Below are 19578 nucleotides of genomic sequence, written 5' to 3'. Positions count from 1 at the left end.
CGAAGCAGAATCTGGGCCACGTTCATATAAAGTTTTATTTTTACGTGAGGAATCTCTCCTTCAACGATGGTACACGTTTTTTGAAACACCCTGTATAAGTACACCAATTCTTATGTTTCATATGGTTGCAGTAATGTGGTATAAAAAGTTTACTTTTTGAGTAAATTTGCATATTGGACCTATTGGCATATTACATTGTCTGTTTTTTTTTATAAATATAAATAAGACGAGTACGTTTATAAGTAAAGTATTTTCATGTAATAACGAAAAATTGTTAATTTGAGTGTATCAGTTGTATGACAGGATAATGTATATTTGTGCGTATTATTTAAAAATAAAAAGTAAATCAGTATTTTGGTATTCTTAGTTTTGAATTAGTTTTCACAAAAGTTAGAACAAAATAACACAATATAATAAAATCTATACCAAACTTTTTACTTTTTACATGTGACTAGGCACATGAGATAAAAGATGCTTCCGAAAGATTTGTCAGGGTTTGCCGAGGTCTTCGCATATTCCTCAAGGGTTTGTAAGTTCGCACAAGTTTTGTTGGACACAATATATTTTCTTTACATTTAATATAACATATATAACTCATGTTAATTAATGTTATTTTTATTATTTAATTGCATGGTGCTACTGTAGATAAGTTTCATGGACATATGTTTTGGTTTAGTTTTTTTTTTTACCCCATAACAATAGTATATTATGCAACAAGTGTAGTAAACGGCATTTGGGTCACGAGTGTTTAATAAACGAGTGACTTAAAAAGTTTAACAAACGTTGCATATTATATTTTTCTATAACCTTTAGCTGTTGGGTATATTTTTGCAATATACGATTACATTCATTGACATAACCTTCAAAATTGACAAATGTCAAAATTCAAGCCGTGCTGTAATATCTTCGAAAACATCAGATTGCTCCCAAACCCCTACTATAATACTCCGGAAATGTCCGAAGTAGCTTCGTGGAAAACGAAACTAACACGGTAAAATGACACTTTCCGCTCGCTGGATAGCTGTATTTTAGGTATTTTACAGAAGGGAGTAGGAAAATAGTATTACAGTAGCCTGTGGAAGTTTCTTTGGAAGAAAGGCTATTTAATGTTGGTTATTATTTAATTGTCTGGTACTGCTGTAGATAAGTTTCATGGACATATTTTGGTTCAGAATACGTTTAAAACCTGACGACAACAGTATATTATGTGACAAGTGTGGTAAACGGCATTTGGAACACGAGCGACTTAAAAAGTTTACCAAACGTATTGCATACTGTACTTTTTATACGACCGTTAATTTTCGGGTACATTTTTGCAAACCAGCGAATATCATTGGATTGGATCAACTTTTGAGTAATTTAGGTAGCTGGGCTGTAGTGTCAATTGATAACTTCTTAATTGAGTAGTTAAATTCGATCAAAATGTCTTAAATAACTTCTAGCAATTGTAGGGTGTTTCCTATCATTATTTAATAATAATGTGTAGTTTCAATTGACCAAATTCGATAAAAATCTTTTAAGTAACATCTTGCAAATGTAGAGTATTATCTATCATTAGTTTATTTCCAATTTACTCCTAACCCTCTTCAAGAAATTCTCGAATAGAATACATAGGATTAATTTACACAAAAAAAAATGACCACAACTCTAGCTGCCTGTCCCATATGGAGAAAAACGAATATTATTATGCACTGTTTATAATGGGAAAAAAATTACTTATTATAACAAGTTATTTTTTTATATTTTATCACAGACATTTGAAAACAAATTTATCAACTATCTAAAAATAAGCTAGTCTATTGAAAGGACATTTTTTAGCTTATTCACAGCAGACGGCAGAACACCATGGCCCGCAAATTAGTGTTAACACTTTTTCGTTTGAAAAGTCATGAAGACATATAAAAGAGTAATAGTTTTCTACATCTGTAGCGGTAAGCTGTTTGTACTTGTTCCAACCACACCCATGTATTTTGTTGTCATCTGCAAATTAAAAATACAGCTAAACAGGATTTAATAGTGAAAAGTAAATGATTTTTTTTTAAATCTACTTGTAATATATCACAAATAACTTAGTTAGCCATAGCTACAAGTTTTTTTCAACTTCGAACAGTTATTAGTTAATCCGGTACACACATATCTTGCAGATATGCAATGGAAATCCAAAATCCCAAAAGAAAAAGCCATGGAGATGTTAACGTTTGAAGTGCCCAATAAATTCCAATTTATTAATTATATTAATTTTGTATTCTCTGAAACTAATTTCTGTGCAATTCTTCATTTGGAGGTAATTTAGGTTACATTTAAATAAAGTTTTTATAATAACTTTTTATTTTTCTGCCAACTTGCAATACCTACAGTTTTTTTTAATAAATTGTCAATTGGCATTTTTTACAATAATATGTGGGAGACAAAATCTTCATCTAAAATCACCTCCCTTTCGGAGAAAGAATGAGCGTTTTGTCTAGGAGGCTTCATATTTTATAAAAAAATATAACAAAAGCCATATCTTTAAGGATTTCCTCATTTTTTTATTTTTTTATTTTTTCTATTGCTCCCAGAGTCTTGAACTAAATAGTTTACTTTATAAAAGTATTTATACCAAATATTATATGCACTTTTAATAGTCATCTCTCATAATTTCAAATGTACATAACCTAAACCTATAAGTTTATGAAAATAAACACCTGGCGCCGAAAAAACGAATACTTTTATTTGCCAAATTTGGTAGCAGACACTTTGCAATATCAACATTAAAAAATACATGTAGAAATTTCGGTTTATAGACCTTTTGGAAACTTTCGTTGACTACCTTAAAAATTAATAACTATTATACTCCTATAAGTTTAAAAATTTTGGGAATGCATTTTGTTAATTCATACAGTTTGCCTACTACAGAAGAAGAAAATTTTCACCAAATGTTTTCTATATGTACCTAAATTTCATTTATTTGAAAATTATGTTTAAGTACCCACCATAAATTTTTCAGCCCATATTGCTTTTTAAGCTCTATGGTACTATTTTTTCTAAAAACAAAATTTGTTTTCCTATCCTATGCTTTATAAACTGTCTTAGTTATAAAATAAACGTATTATTTAGTGTTGATGCATTTTTGAGAAAAATTATTTATACATTACCAAGTAATGCTATGGTATGTCGACTCCCGCAAGCAACTTTCAAGACATTGGGTTCGGAACCTCCATGATTGATATGAACTACTGTTGGTGTAGCCATAACAGACATAAATGTTTGACTATTGGGATCAGAAAACAGTCCAAGCTGCCCATTACCATTCCAGCCCCAGCAGTACAAGTCTCCATCAACACTCAATGCAAAAGAGTGCCACCCTCCAACTGCAATATTTTTGATTTTTATGCCCGCCAATGCATTAATTAATTTAGGAGACTTTTCATCATCTAAGGTCCCATGACCAAGTTGACCTCGACTGAAAAATAAAATTGTTAGCTTTTTTTTGTAACTAGTAAATAGATATATGTAGTGGGAAAATTTGTGTTACATATATAAATAAATATATTTCTACTACCTTCCTCTGCCAAATGAATAAACATTACCATAATCATCTAGAAGTATGCAATGTTCTCTTCCAGTTTTAAGAACTTTAATATTTTGGTTCCGAAAATCCAGTTGTTCAGATATGGTATATATATTTCCAAGCTCTGTGACAGCCACTGTCATTGTTTCACCCACACTTATAAGTTTTATTTTATCCTCATCATTCCAAAACTTTGGTATTTCAGTAATCAACTGAGGTTCATCTACTGCTATTTTTAACATTTTGCCCTCACTGTTTAACAATACAATGAAGTTGTCATTACATGAAACATTTAGTATATTTTCTAATTTTTTGCTGTCCAAATATTTTGGCATTGCTTTTCCATAAAATCTCAAAAGGTTGTTACTGTAAATTAATGAAAATGTGTGACCTATCTTAAAACAACTTTCCGCATCATTTATTTTGATGGAGGGGCTGAAGTTGTTTAGCACATGTTCCCTTGAATTTAATTGATTGTACAGATTAAAACCCCTGACAAATACCTTCATGATATTGATTAGTTACGTTAGTTGCTAGTTTGTTCTGTTTGTATGTGGTAGGCTGTGTCCAACAGCAGAAGGAACTTTTCTATATAACTTACTACTGCCTTTCAGATCTCCCTAATTAGGTATAACGGCAGATACTAAAAATGGTAAGCATTTAATTATTTTAGTTGGATACCAATAATGAAAACGACAATAACTAGATTCTTAGCGTAATTAACCCAAAAGAATGCAATATATTTTTTGTTGACAACAAGTTACTATAGTTACAAATAAAAACATTAATACCATGGTGCAGAAGAATTGATGTTTGATTTATAGGTTAGATTCTAAATCTCATATATTTGAAATGTAAATCAAACGCAACCCGGATTTTAAATTTCAAACAATTTCCAGGGACTTTTAGCAATATTAAGAAAACTGACTTCAACCCCCGAAAGAGAATTAAGATTATTGTTGTTGGGTCTAGATAATGCTGGGAAAACAACAATTCTCAAAATATTGGCATCCGAAGATATTACAAATATTACGCCTACAGCTGGATTTAATATCAAATCGGTCATAAGCGATGGCTTTAAACTTAATGTTTGGGATATTGGTGGTCAGCGGAAAATACGACCGTATTGGAAAAATTATTTCGAAAATACGGATGTATTGGTAAATATTATTTTTAACTAGGGATAATGTAACCGATAGTTATATCTAATTTAACGCAAAATGTCTAATCCTAATCCATAGTTGAAATGCGTCATTATAATCGTATGGATGTCCTATCATATTCCGAAATGGCTGTATAAATTTTTATAACTGGCACCTCTCAAAATATTAAAATAATAAATATATATATTTTTTACACTGCAGCGATCGTAAATTTACATATATCGGGTATCAGTTCAAGCGTGAATGTTTAGTATGCAGTTTACTCAAAGTATTGCATTTTGCTACCGCATTTTGCGCAAAAATAACGAACTATATGGAGGCGTTATGCTAATAATAAAAAAAATTTTAACCCACCATTAAAAAAATGTTAGGAAAGATTATTGAAATGCGCACGTGCGGTCATTTTAGCTCTTGCATTCAACCACTAGACGGCATTCAATAACGAACATGGCCTCTAACAGTATGTCAGTTGTCAATTGGCAAATTTTAGTTCAGGATATGGCATTTTAATATAGTATTTTCGCGATATATGCTCAGATCCTGTTAAAAGTTCAGGGAAAAACGGGTAGAGTGTGTTTGAAACAGAAAAGGCGTAAACAAACATTTTTTAGACACATTTTTCAATGTATTCAAAAATCGCCTATTTTGTTAAACATTTCTTATGGAAAATGTCAATTGAGACCTGTAAAGGGAAGGAAATGTTTAAAAACTTTAGTAAATTGATTTATTTATTATTTTTGATGCGCAGACTATCGGCAGGATCAAAACTAACCAAAACTCATTAATAACAAATGTTTCCATTTGATGGAGACTTTACAGGACGTATTGCGAGAACTGAAATGTTGGTGATTGGTGATTTTAACATTTGACTCTGTTAAATATTTCTTACATTCTTTCAGATCTACGTCGTGGATTCGGCCGATAAAAAACGACTTGAGGAAACCGGAATAGAATTATATGAATTGCTAAGCGATGATAAATTAAAAAATGTTCCTGTCTTAGTATATGCTAATAAACAAGACCTTCCAGAATCACTGTCCGCCTCCGACCTTGCACAAACATTAGGATTGCCCTCCATTAAGGACAGAGCATGGCAAATTCAGGCCTGCTCTGCGTTACAAGCCACAGGCGTACGTGAGGGTATGGAGTGGGTCTGCAAAAGCATTAAGAAGAAATAGATAGAAATAGAAATATGTCTGATGCTGTTGTCATGTTATATAGTCATCGGAAAATTTTGCTACCAATTTGTACGACCTTTATCATTTTTAGAACGATGTAGGTAATAATTAAATAAGAATTGTTTATACCAATTATTAGACAAATAATTATAACGTCGCAATTCCAATTTGCTTAAATATAAATATTGTTGAAAATATTGCTGTATGCATTTTTTTTTTCGTTTGCATCAGGGAAGCAACCCGCTAACATTAATTATGCAATTCCGTTCTCTACGTGACGTTGGACCTAGGAATAGATTATTATTTCCATTTCATTATAATTTTCGGCCGGCTCGACAAAGATAGAGAGCACAGAATACCATAGTTGGTGTTCATTAGGTAATTTTTTTTCTTGTGAATATTAAAACACGATATCCATACCAGAATGTGATTAACAAACTACTGCTACACGAGCGAGAAGTTTGACACGCCATACGTAGTGGAGTATTTTGTTGCTCGCCGAGCAGGTAGGTGGAACTGTGCACTTTCTTTCGCTAGCGCAAGTTTGTATTTTTGCTCGGTTGTAAAAAAAAATCATTGATTTCATATGTCATAAATATTTTACCTATAGAGGACCCAATTAATCGCCTAGGTCCAAGAACGATAACCCAAGGAGGAGTGTTACATCAGGGGCTTATTGGTGTATTGACTTCGTCTATCTCTCTCGAACCAAACACGAGAATGTACTTTTCTCGCATTACCGTCCAAGTGTATCGTAAATGTTGTGGAGAATACTTTATCTCCCTCGTTGGAAATAAATTGAAAAATCTCGATAGATCACGGTAATGGGCGATTGACCATGGTCAATTGACCCAACTGACAACGCAAAAAAAGAAGTGTTTGCATGTAACGGTCATGTCATATGTTGATTTTTAAATATTTAAAAGGTTTGTAAAATTAACTTCAAATAACTAACGAAACTGTTTTTTATTTTTTTTATGATTTAGTTTTATTTTAATTTTAGGTTACTGTTTTAAAATGGATGATTTAAGGACAATCTTTCAAAAAACCAAAGAAGGAGATTTTAAGGTGTCTTTGCGAATGCTCGGAAAAGTCCAGTTAACTCAGGATAGCGCTGTTAAAATTTTTGTTTTTGCATCACATTCCTGTTGCGATTGTATAAAACTTTCCAAGAAATTGGATGATGGAAACTTGTACACTATTTTAGTCACCATTGTGAAATATATTACTCTTCCTGACGACATGCAGTTGCTTCAGTATATGCAATCACTCTTCCACATACTGAAGTATTACATTCAACAGGTATGTCCTAGATTATTACGCTATAAATATTGTATTGAATTCAATCTGCAAATTTTTATATAGACACAATGTAGTTTTGGTTAGTTGTAATGTAGTTTTTGCTTTTTGGATCCTTGAATGCTGCAGCCAGATATAAAAAAAATAGGAAAGGGATGTATTAACATTATAAAACTTCTGTCACATAGTGTCGAAAGGAAAAGACTAATAGGAGATAATCTCAGAAACCATGCGAATACTCTTATGTAAATAACATTTTAATGAGGTTTGGGAAAAAATATTATGCAAACTCAAGGTGATACTGATTCTAAATTTTATTATCTACAGTATTTCTAATTAAATCTGAATTATACAATCATAAGATTTATTGAGCTATATAAAAGGTTTGTTGAAATTTGTGAATTGTTTATTGGAAAGTATCTTCATTTTTGAAAAGTATATTATCCATCTAATAGTTTTATAAATTTCTCTTAGCATTGACAATATGCTCCTACAGATAAACATTTAATCTAGGATGTGCTGACCTATCTCCTTGTAGTACTGTGTTTCCTATATGGTATCAACTCAATTGGACACAGTGTATAATGAATATGTTTCATTATTCAAAAATCTTTAGTAGATGATAAATAGGTCTTTCTGAATTTGGTATATAGTATTTTAGAATTTGTATACTTTACTTTGTTGTTGTTATATTGATATATTTATTTTAGGAAAATTTAGAATTGTTAAGCTCCATGGAATCAATAGTTATTCCAACATTTTTGTATGACATCCATTTGTCATTAAACGAGAAAGCTGCATTTACATATGAGCAAATTACAAATATCCTATTAAATTATTTTATAAACTATGGAAAAAAAGGAACTACAGAATATAGTGTACAATTGATAGAATTACATAAGGTGATTATAAAAGGATGCATTAAACTATTGAACCCAACAAAAATGTTGAACTCTGCATACAAATGTGTTAAAATACTTACTATTCTTAATACTGCGAGCTCTCAGTTGCAAAAAGTTTGTGTTTACTTCTTGGAAATGTTACCCCCATCGGCATTGGTAAATTCTTTGGATAACACTGTTCGACTCGTTAGTATTTTAGAACATATATTTGAATATTTAATAGGCGCCGGTTCTTTACTAGAAGTCAATTCCCTGTTGAGCACTACTAAATTCTACCTGGCAAATGAAAAAATTGAGAATATTTGGAATGTATTCGAATTTCTAAAAATATTCAGTACAGTGAACGAAGCAGAGACAAAAAGTATTGGAAAATGGAGATACTCAATGGAAACATTTAAACAACAAGATCGTGAATTTTTTGGCAAAATATTGCAAAAGTTGTATATGCCCTTGATCGCCCTAATGAAGTTTTATGTGTCCGATGGTGTCAACGAGTGGATGGCCTGTCCTCGGGAATTTGTAACTGAGCTAGTAGCATGTTTGACGTGGATATCCTACTGCTTTACAGAATTGGACGCTGAATGCTCTTGTCAATGTGGATTACAACTTAATTACTATGGATCATTAAAACTGGGATCCTTAATAAGTTTTTTATCAAAAATTTATGTAGAATATAATAGGAATTTGTCATGCGATTTTTACCAATGCGCTAAAAGGAGTGCGTTCAGTTTTATGGAATATTTGAAAATTTTAAAGGCTCACAAATGTGAAAAGTGGATCAACTTATGGAGAGAACTTGGAATACACATTTACAATATTGGCACAGCTTTGTATGCCCAAAATAATATTGTTTTTGAGGATTTTTTTGTATGCTTTTTGAAATACTCGATCAAATATGAAGGAAGAAGTCCTACAATCTTGGACACCGAAATGTGTGAGTCATCATTTAATACTCTTTGCCGAAAAAGATTTTCTAGTGGGGATTATGAAACCGCCATGGCATTTGCGGCTCTCTACTGCTTGTTGTACCATAAACAAAGAAATAACGTTTTCCAAAATTACTGGGCCAAATCAAAGGTAAGATTTAGAATAACATGTGAGTTGTTTAAATCCATATAACATTTAAGTTATATAAATATTTGTGTAAAATTTCAAAGGAAAGACTGCAGTTTTTTTATAAATTAATTTTTGTTATTTAATGAAATTTACATGGTAGTCTATTCTTCTTGTGAAACGCAATGCCAGAGTTGAATGTTAAATTATATTTTTGGATTTACTCGTTTTGAGAAAAAAATTTAAGTGTGCTATTGTTTTGGAAAAACAATTTTAAGCTCTAACGTTTTTCCCTCGAAAATTAGTTGCCCCACCTTCCAAAACCTACTTGTTCAAAGTTCAAAACTTTTACTTTTCGGAAGACTTGAGCAAAGTATCAAGTGTTTTTTTAATCTAATTTTAATTTTTCAAAAATATACAAGGTGTTCCATATAAAAATTGATCTCAAACTTATTGAAAAGCTATTGTTTTTCTTAATATAATTTTTTTTGTAGAACTCACTATAATCTTCTTTGTTTTACCAGAACACCATGTATATTGTTTTTTATTTTATATAAGAATAATGTGGTATTTAAAAAAATATACAGTTATCAGGAGTAAAATTTTGCATATTTAATTTATTCGTTTGTGGGCTATGGTTAATTTATCAAACAGTATAAACCAGAACTTGGCGAAGATGTCATTTTTTTTTGTTTTATATGTAATAAGATAATAAAGCAATGATAGGAATATGTAATTAATTGAACCATCTTCAAGAAATACAATGATCCTCTGAGTACATTTTGGTTAATTTAGGAAATCAGATGGAATGGAATGAAATGAATATACGGTTTGTAATTATTTAAAGAAAAAAAACCATAGATAATCTGCTGAAAATAAAATTATTGTAAATTAAATAGTAATAGGCATTCAGTAGTTTATTTTCAATTTAATTTCGAATTACAGTTTACAAAATTATCTGCAATATTTGCAAATCGATGTCATTTAAGTCTACCATTGAGGAAAGGAAATCTAAATGGAAAGATTTGGGAGATTTTGGGAGCCACACAAATTTTTCAAGTCTTCAAGAATTGCTTGTTTTTAATAATAATATATTTAATCTAATTTATTTTTCAAGAAAAAATTCTCGAAATATTCATCAGATAACTTATTTCTCTAAGGTGTTAATATGTGGCCACCTCCACTAAACACACACTGAACTGGAGCGGAATACATTAAAATAATATTGTATTTTTTAAACATTTTCAAAACTGTTGGATATAATTTTAACAATAAAATGTTTTTTTTTGAACGACTTTAAGTTAAAATTTCAATAACCGTGTGAATGGTTTCCATCATAAAATCGTAAACAAATGTTTGGTGAACAAGGGAATTGACTTTACTTACATTTGCTAATCCAATTCGATTCGAATTGTGACAACGAATAAGGTCGTTTCTAAAATTTCTTCTAATTAGTATTTCTTATTTTTAAATTTGCCATTCTCGATTGGCTACGTAAAATTTGCCAAACGGTTGGCAACACATATCCTAAGTAAGAATTTTTTTTTTTGTTTCAATTTATTTATTTTGATTGTATTGTTTTATGACCGGGTTTGGTACCGCCATCAAAATTTCAACATTGTGCTTCTTAGTCTCGAGCAGATTTCTCTCTGACAGTACATTTGAATTTAAATTACATTTAAAATACCAACAAATTTATTTAAATACAATCCATGTTATAAATAGTCTCAACTTAACTCTAGGAAGTAGGAATAGGAAACCTTTTTTTTTTAATGGACCATATAAACATATGTTTCAAATTAATCCCTTTTCGAGATACATGTTCTAAATTTGAAGAGATAATGATTACTATATAAAACCAACGCCTCTTTCTATCTTTGAAAGTAAACTGCAAAAATGTCCGAAGTGGAATGGGTTGTTGATTCAGAAACCAACCTTAGGAATATTTTCTTGAAATAATTGGGATTGTTTTTGAAACCTTGAACCGTTTTTGTACTTTAAAATCGTTTCAGGTCGAGTTGAAACAGCACAATGATAGATCCAACATCCAACAGTTGACTCTAGTTGCTGCTTTGGGAAAGTATCATACATCTTTGGAGTGCATCACGGATCCCAGGCTTCTCTTGACTCGCGATGCAAAAGTAGATCTGTTGTCGTTTGAAATCGAACGCTACAAAGCGATTTGGAAAAGTAGAGAGTCTATGATGGCAGCATTTAAACAGCTAACAGAGACAGCAGATTTATTGACAGTTTCGAAAGTTTTTGTTGCGGTCTATAGCGACTTTGATGTGCCATTGCATGATGAAATGGATGAGTTAATTCAAAAGTTGATCGAAAAATTTGAAGCCCATATAAAAAATAACAAAGATTTGTTTTTCAAAGTGAGTTTGGCCACTTTATATTTTTACCATTATAAGTGTTCTTCCAAAGATATTATTAAAACACATGTAAAGGAAATGGAAAGAACAATGCGCATCGAGGAAAGTTCTAACAAGCGTAGCATAGATCCAATTCCAAAAGACCCCAATGACGAATGTGACATAGTTTCAGCTTATGAGAGTTTAATGATAAATCGGCACTGTAAAATGATAGATATTTTAAATAAAGGCCTCAATATTCTGGCGCATTTGGCGCAAGAAAAAATAACAGATATGGTTATAGCAAATACTTGTCACGCCCTTTTGTTGGCGTTTGCCCTCGAATACCGTTTACATTTTTTTAGCTTAAGAAAAACTCAGGTATACGAATTGTCTCTCCGTTTTGCTGAAATTGTTGGAGATGAAATAAAACTTCTTTATTCTATCAGTTATCTCATTGAAGCGGGCGATGCGAATAAGAAATTACTGCAAGAACTTGTTTTTAAAGGGGACGCTTTGGCAAAGCGTTTGGAGCAATTTTGTGAAAAAGATCTCTCCAATAAAGTCTTAATAACTTACTACATATGTAAAGCGAAGGCCTATTTGCATACCGATGAGGCCATTTCCTATAATGCTTATATAATTGCCGAACAGTTGTACAGTGGTTATGAGGCACAAGCAGATATGGAATATCTAAAAGTTGAATTGTTCATCCTCAACTTCAAATTGTCCCAGTCCTGTAAACGCGGAAATCATGAGGACAATCCAATGACCTTCCTATTACACAGCGCCATGGACATTGTTGTTCTATGGACTCAATCTAGGCCAAGTAAGTACATTTTTAGTTTCCCTTTACATATCTTAGTAGGAACGCTTTTCTTTTTTTTATATTGTAATATAATGTTTGTAGTACAAAAAGATATTGGAAATGGAATTGAGTCAAGATGTAAGATTTCAAGCGTAACAGTTTAACTTAGGTTCTAGGTGTGCATGGTTTGTTTAATTTTCTTTTCTTGCTTAACTAGGAAAAAGGTTTTGACTTTTATATAAAATACACAGTGGTCTTGTTTAAAAACGCGTGTTTAAAAGTTCTCATTGTAACACTTCCCAGTGAGGTTTATCTAAACTGTTCTTGGCCCTGCATGATGAAAAAATGAGGCACTAGACACTCGAAACATCGAAAAAGATACCATGTTTTGCCTTACTCCGTAGGCGTAGTATTGTATCTATGATGATTGACAAGGGTCCTGAGAGTGGGAGGTAGACGGACAGATAGTTGACCTACCCATGCCATTATATTTAAAATTAGAATTCAGCTGTTTTTGGCAAATATTACAGAAAAAAAAAAAACGAAATTTCTAAAATAACTTTTTTTTTTATTCAGTAAAAAAGTGGAATGCTCAATAGGGTCCTAGTCGGGAATATTGTTGCAATACACTAGCGGTCCTTCCTGAGTACAATATTGACATACCTCCCGGTAAAAGCTTGATGTGACGTCAGTTGCCAGTAAATGTTTGTCACGAAGTTTGGACGCTAACAATTCCGATGGATTCTTTGGAAGGTGCAAATCTCTAATTAAATCTTTTAATTCGATCTGGTTAAACGCTTCTAGCTCTTTGAAATCTGATGTAAAATCTGAGTCATTTGGGTCGGAATTAGATTCCTCTGATTCTAAGGATATGACGTTTTCTAGTTCTTTTGGGGCTGTAGGTATCCGTACATCTGGTCCATCAGGAACTGGTCAAATAGCAGAGTCAAGATTGGGATACTCAATTTGTTTCTTATTTTTTTCTGCTGAATCATTGAATATTACACGCACAAAAATAACAATCATCGTTGTGATTCCCAGGCTCTCGCCATACCATAGGAACACCAAAGCTTAAACATTTCTTCCTTCCTATTTGGAAGTTTCTTAATGCTTCAACGTAAACGGAACAAACAGTATGAGGAGCCCAGAACTTATCTTGGTCGTCAATTTTTACACTAAAATAAGCGTGGTATACATTTTTTCACAAAAAAAAGTTATCGGTTGCCTTTGATTTACTACTACATAACTGCCACAAATATAACAAAAGTTATTTGTTATGTTCACACAATGTCGTCTTTCCGTATTTATACGTTCTAGAACACTATGAATACGTAACAACGAAGACGACAGCTGTGAACACAACCTGACGACCAATACAACCAAACTGCGCATAAGCAGGTTACAACGCTGTATTGACGCTTTTGCGCCACCTCTGTTGCTTTGAAGAGAAATCTAATATTATCCAGGCTTGTCAAATCACTTTGTATATTAATGTAATTAATGTATATTAATAAAATAACGTTTTTAAGAGCGCTATAAAAAATGACAGACAAAGCAAAAATATGGAGTTTTTTGGAAAAAGGGCTCCCAAAAATATGCAAATAAGCAAACAGCTTTCAAACATCAAAATCACTGTAGACCAGTGTTATTATTCTTAGTGTATTTAAAGCTCTTGGAGACGAAAGCTCAACATTCGGGATATGAAAAAATAGTTCAAACGTGTTCGTCTGTGATTGAAGTTGGACGGTCAACAATATGCACGGTCTTCATTTTACCCCTTTATCTATTTGTTGATCTCAGAATAATTAATATAACTGCCCATCTATATAATTATAATCATGTTTAGCTATTATTATGATAAACTCGCTGTAGTAGCGCCGCTGTCACATCACTTCATCAAAAATTCGAGAATTTGTCCACCCTGTTTAATGATCCCTGTCATTGCAAATTTACATTTTATTACCCTCTCGCACTAAGATATAGTAATAGGGATTCTTGTCTTTCTGTTGCACTTTTATACAGGGTGTTCCGAAATTAATTCACCAAAAATAGGCCCAATATCCGGAAAGGGTTTTTAAGAAATAAAATGATGCGCCACTGATTTTTTGCTGCAATAATTTGTAAAAAATTTGATCTTTAAACTTTTTTCGGTGCAGCGTTTTCAAGTAAAAAAATAAAATCGTGATCGAATCATGGCGAAATCGTCAAAATTATGGAAAAATGTTAAGTATTAAAAACTTAATGTTTCAAACCTGATCTTTTGCTGCTTAAAAGCAGAATGTCAATGAAATAGCTAGAGTGGTTCGAAAGTTATGATGAAAAAACCGTTTTAGTTCATGATCAAACAATATTTAAATTAAGATAATAAATTTTTTATATTATAATTTATTTAAAAAACTAGAAAAAAGGCGTTTTAAAAAATATGTTGGCCAGAAAAAATATATATATATATATATGTATTTTTTTCTGTATTATTTCAGAAAAGAGTAAACAAACATGAATGTTTACATTTATCCAATATTTTTGATTTTTTGGGAAAGTAAAAGAAATCTTTCGTGATAAATCAATAAATAAGAAACACCGAAGTTCTATTTTATTTTTTATTAACCCCAATGTCGAGTTTGATACCCCCAGGTGCCCCAAATACTAATTCGCTTAGACAGTTAATTATTTCTCTTTCACTTCGATTGGTGTATTATGTTCGATCCTTTTTTGTGTGGTTAGTTTGTGAAATGCTTGAGATGTGATTCACTATTTTTTGAATTGTTTTAAGTGTGTACCGACGAGGTTTTGGGAAATTTTGGTTATGGCCTATGCCTTTTCCTTGACGGGATCTTTGTAGAAAATAAGCCACTAGAAAATGACAAGCTGCGTCGGCGATGAGTAAAGGATTATTTGGTTTAAAATCTAGACTAGAGTCTAGACTATATTACTATGGTTAAACACTTATTGATTATTCTTTTCTGAGTCGACTAGTCGAATCTAGAAAACTCCACCCTCAAACAATCTTAAACTGGGTTTCGTTTACTAAAAGCTACTCGCAAGTCTCAGTGTGCATATTTTGTTTTAAAATTTCCAAATTTTTCAGGGTTCAGTTATTAAAAAAAAAACTACAAATTAATCAAATTAATTTTTGTTGCAATAAACTGCTTTTAAGATTCGATTGATGATGAATTTATATTTATTTTATTGTTTCAGTGCAGTCCCATGAACTGTGTGTGCTTTTCGATACCATATTAGAACTAACGAAAGTGTACTACCTAATGAAACTGCCGCGAGAACTTAGATTATACAGCAAAAACTCCGCACTCCTAACGCAGAAGATGCTTTTGCCGCTAAGATGCGCATCCTTCCTGTTGTTTCTCGCACATTCAGATTTACTTACGTCCAAGTTCGATCATTGCAATGTAAAACTGAACGGTGTTAATGTTATATTTAACCTGGAAAAGTCTAAAAGTAGTTACCATATTGACACTTCTTGTGATAAACAAAATTCGGATAGTCAGGAATTAGAGATCGACAACGTAACTAATCAGATTCAGGAACTAGCCCTAGACTTGCCCCAACATTACAAACAGTTCTCACCATCATCGCCCAATTTGAGGGTCGAAGGTTTCAGTTTGCCAACTTTTATGAAACACAAAGACGAGTGCTGCTGTTTCCAGTGTATGTGTTTCGAATATCACTTGTTATTGTTGGAAAAGCATCATTTGCATGCCTTGCTAAACCTTTCCCAGAATCAAATAGAATTGGGTGAAGAGTTTTTGTACGGAGGACAAAAAATGTATTTGAGATTGAAAGATAAATACAAGCACTACAAGTTAAAAGCGAAAACGTACGTTTCTGTAGACTTAATTTTTGATTTTGATGATTATTTTATGGAGTGTTATGGCAATATTTTATATACCATCAGTTCCCGGGCAATAAACGAGGGGCATAGAGCTAAAGCTTTGGATGTCAATGGCCAGTTACTTAAACTGTTGCAGCCCAAGAAATTGAAATATGTACATTTATATTTTGACGCCTTAATACAACGCCAAAGTTTCTTATTACCTCTTGCTCCTCAGTTTATAAGGAAAGTTGGGTACGAAACAGCGGATTCTGTTACCGATAAAACACCTGTTACACCTCAAACTAAGCAGTCTACTGTAACCGTTAGCGTAAGCGATTATGAGGCATTTTCTCCTCCCAAACGAAGGATAAAGAAGGTCATTTTGTTCGAATCAACCTCGCCTGATGAGAGTGGTGACGGTGCGATATCTAAAGCCAAATCCGGGAAGTCGGTACAAAGGACACCTGCCCAAACGTCGAAATTACAAGTATATACAGAACCCAAGACTTATAGTACGCGGTTAAGGAAAAAGTTGGCCGAAAAAGATGACCATTTAGATAAGCTGTGTACTACCGACAACGGTGTAGAAAATTATCAGTCCAGAAAGCCTCACATTTTAGCTGGAGCGTGTGCTTCGACTTCGAAAAAAAAAACTCAAAAATCTAAGACAAAAGTAAACGCGGCTACAAGTTCCGAAGTTGTACGGAAAAACTTAATGGAAGAATGGGCCGGAGTTAAAGTGTCCAATGGTGAAAATACAAATTCTTCTAAAAATGATAGCCAAGGTTCCAGCGTGATTGCCGCTAGTCCAGGAAATAGTCCATGTAAAGGCTTAACCGCTTTAAACTCAAAGTCTAAGGATTTAACAACAAAACTTAAGAGGTCAATGAAGAAGAAAGTCGCTAGCAGTAATTATGACGTATCGGAAGACGTAGAAAAATTATTCACAGATGTGTCCGCCGATAAGCCGAGCAGTATGAAAACACACGCGGCTGTAAGAACATCCGCGAGAAAACGACTTTTGTAGATAATAAAAATAAATTTGTTTTGTAAAAAAATATTTTTTATACATTTGCAATAAATTAAGAGATGTTTTTTGTTTTTTTTTTTAGTGTTTGTCTCGTTAATCTCCGGCTTGGAAGGTTAACTAGTTAAAGTTGGGAGTGGCCACGACAGAAGTTGCGACAAACATTCTGTGCTTCTATGCCTAAATTAGCAAATATTAGGCAAGCAAACATACTCTAGAATCAAAATGACATTGTAAAGGCCCATTAAAATTTAAAATTTATACATTATGTCTGCAACTAACATTTTTAGTTTTATAATTGTAAATGTTACGGTACGTTTCGATTACCCATTTTATAAACTATTAGAGTAGTTAAATGAGGAATCTTTAATGCTGGCCAAATGTCCTATACAAAACTTTTACTCTCTATTTATTTGTCGTTCCCTTTATAAAGCATAAATAAATTTTATAATGCCAAAGCAAAGCCAATACACAAAACCTATTTATTTTTTTTATAAACATCAAATAAAAAACAGCCCCTTTTCTCTTCATTTTTTTTCTATATATATCGATATATTTTGTTTTGTGTCCTTCCCATTGTAATTTGATTTAACTCTAAAGTTGACATTAATCGATTGTTACGTTGACATTATTAATATAAAAGGTCTTATTAAATATAAAACTGAAAATTTTCTATGAAGACTTTTTTTTTGCAATTATAAGGAATTTCAGGAATATTAATTATAATGCCGACATTCTTCCTTTCTTAAAAGTTTATAATTTTATTTTAGCAAGTAGCTAAGTAGTATTGTTAGTGTGCATATTATTAGTAAGTAATATTAAACAACCTTGGAAAATTTACCTAGGGGTCTTACATCCATTACTCTTGCAATAAAGACTTACACTTTTATATGTTACCAAAAATGTATTCATAAAAACCTACTACGTAAGCTTTTATAAAACTCAAAGTAACAGGAAAACCAATTGAAACCTATTAGTGATGTAAGTAAGTAAAAAAAAAATATTTATAAAAAGACGTCACACAGGATATAAAATTCAGATACGGCAAAACTTAAGTATATGATATTTTACAGTCAAACATTAAAATATTAAACAAATTCATTGAAAAATCAGGTATTAGATTTCAAGAAAAAGAAAAATGTAAAATGTTTTTTTGCTCGACAAGTACGTGAATGTTTAATTCCAGCCAGTAGATGGTTAGAAAGGGATCAATAGAATGGCCTGCAAGATCTCCAGATATTACTCCACTGGATTCTGTGCTCTGGGGATATTTGAAATCAAAAGTGTATATGAAAAATCCACAAAATGTAAAATTAGATACGAAATAAGATAAATTAATGAAAATATCCTGAGTAATGTTTTGGAAAGATTTTTAAATCGATTATAATTTTGTCAAGTAATGGTGGGCATTTTGAACACGAAATAAAATAATTTCTTTAACAATTTTTCAAAGAAACTTTCACAGGCTACTGCAATACTGTTTACAAAACTTCCGGATTTTTAATGCGTTCGTTGTTCAATCGAACTTGCTGACAGTTCGCAAATCATCCTGTTGACTTCTTCAAAGCTTAACTGATGCAACTTCGATTCAACACCAGCCGATGCAGGAGGAATCCAGAAGTCTTGCAAATAGTAATTTCTTAAACATGTTTTTTTATTCATTTATTCATAAAAAGTAAAAGATCCTGTATGCGCGATAATATTAGATTTTAAAAATATAACAATCCAAATAACTTTTGTCTTTCAATTTTTTTGATACCTTTTACAGGTTCTGAGATAAGATAATAAACGGGTCACCCTCTAACTGAGCATGGACAATATCCGTTTACATTCCTATGTACATACCTGCGAATACAATAAAACAATTACTGCCTACGTATCAACAAGATTTTCGCTTCGGTCTTAACGCGACCTAAATTATCCTTCCGTGGTCTGATGACCTTCGAAAAACTGCCGTAAGATAAAGGCATTCGGGCAGGTACCACCGGGTACTTTGACTCTTCTTCACGTAATGTCATATTACGAATTAGTTGATAGCAACCAGCAGCAGCACCGTTGTACGGTACCGTTACAGTTGTTTTATTTGCGCCTTCGCATGGTAAGACGTCGATCGCCTTTAAGCACGCACACATAGTAAAGTAAAGGTGATACTGAAAACAACATGTTTTGAGTGTTACGTGGTGAAGTTTAGGCAGTTTGAGGGACGACACGTTATCTATTATTATATTCTAAGGGTAAGTCCAAGAGTATAAAACAGTTTGCATTTATGTTTACAGTTATCTTGAATGGCAAGACTTGCTAGCGATTAATTCAGTGTGTTTTCATTTTATCACAACATTTAATTAGTTTTCGAAATTTTATTAACATTTTCAAAGGACTTGAAAATATAGAACACTTCTTATGAATCAT

The 19578-nt window shown here is 32.2% G+C and overlaps 4 protein-coding genes across 4 annotated transcripts in view; 3 read left to right on the top strand and 1 right to left on the bottom strand.

The window, feature by feature from the left end:
• Nucleotides 1-1020: 1020 nt before the first annotated feature.
• On the bottom strand, nt 1021-4059 carry LOC132703761 (RCC1 domain-containing protein 1). The gene is made up of 3 exons (XM_060673209.1): nt 3542-4059; nt 3135-3442; nt 1021-1980 (listed from the first exon to the last, which is right to left on the bottom strand). Exons 1-3 carry the CDS (start codon nt 4057-4059, stop codon nt 1820-1822), a joined length of 987 nt encoding a protein of 328 aa, XP_060529192.1. The 3' UTR covers nt 1021-1819.
• A 14-nt stretch (nt 4060-4073) lies between these two features.
• Nucleotides 4074-6072, top strand: LOC132703762 (ADP-ribosylation factor-like protein 3). The gene is made up of 3 exons (XM_060673210.1): nt 4074-4202; nt 4450-4710; nt 5613-6072. The coding sequence occupies exons 1-3, from the start codon at nt 4200-4202 to the stop codon at nt 5889-5891; spliced, it is 543 nt and encodes a 180-aa protein (XP_060529193.1). The 5' UTR covers nt 4074-4199; the 3' UTR covers nt 5892-6072.
• A 697-nt stretch (nt 6073-6769) lies between these two features.
• On the top strand, nt 6770-17241 carry LOC132702784 (uncharacterized). Its single transcript, XM_060671562.1, has 5 exons — nt 6770-6817; nt 6895-7193; nt 7901-9169; nt 11158-12331; nt 15509-17241. The coding sequence occupies exons 1-5, from the start codon at nt 6793-6795 to the stop codon at nt 17167-17169; spliced, it is 4428 nt and encodes a 1475-aa protein (XP_060527545.1). The 5' UTR covers nt 6770-6792; the 3' UTR covers nt 17170-17241.
• Nucleotides 17242-19204: 1963 nt separating this feature from the next.
• Nucleotides 19205-19578, top strand: part of LOC132702785 (uncharacterized) — a 30088-nt gene continuing 29714 nt past the window's right edge. Inside the window, exon 1 of the mRNA XM_060671563.1 lies at nt 19205-19403. The gene's annotated coding sequence lies outside the window, so the exon portion shown is untranslated. The remainder of the gene's footprint in view (nt 19404-19578) is intronic.

The sequence above is a fragment of the Cylas formicarius genome, unplaced genomic scaffold (assembly GCF_029955315.1).
Source record: "Cylas formicarius isolate icCylForm1 unplaced genomic scaffold, icCylForm1.1 PGA_scaffold_6__28_contigs__length_40554024, whole genome shotgun sequence".
Taxonomy (NCBI): domain Eukaryota; kingdom Metazoa; phylum Arthropoda; class Insecta; order Coleoptera; family Brentidae; genus Cylas; species Cylas formicarius.
This window is presented reverse-complemented; position numbering and strand designations above follow the sequence as displayed.

What these genes read in the sequence shown, in the direction of transcription:
- LOC132702784 (XM_060671562.1), top strand. Translation starts at nt 6,793, where the DNA reads ATGTTGATTTTTAAATATTTAAAAG. An exon ending in GATTTTTAAATATTTAAAAG is followed by an intron (nt 6,818 to 6,894) that starts GTTTGTAAAATT and finishes TTTTAATTTTAG; the next exon opens with GTTACTGTTTTAAAATGGAT. An exon ending in ATGGACTCAATCTAGGCCAA is followed by an intron (nt 12,332 to 15,508) that starts GTAAGTACATTT and finishes TTATTGTTTCAG; the next exon opens with TGCAGTCCCATGAACTGTGT.
- LOC132703761 (XM_060673209.1), bottom strand. Translation starts at nt 4,059, where the DNA reads ATGAAGGTATTTGTCAGGGGTTTTAATCTGTACAATCAATTAAATTCA. An exon ending in TATTCATTTGGCAGAGGAAG is followed by an intron (nt 3,443 to 3,541) that starts GTAGTAGAAATA and finishes TTTATTTTTCAG; the next exon opens with TCGAGGTCAACTTGGTCATG. An exon ending in ACATACCATAGCATTACTTG is followed by an intron (nt 1,981 to 3,134) that starts GTAATGTATAAA and finishes TTTAATTTGCAG; the next exon opens with ATGACAACAAAATACATGGG.
- LOC132703762 (XM_060673210.1), top strand. An exon ending in TCGAAAATACGGATGTATTG is followed by an intron (nt 4,711 to 5,612) that starts GTAAATATTATT and finishes ACATTCTTTCAG; the next exon opens with ATCTACGTCGTGGATTCGGC.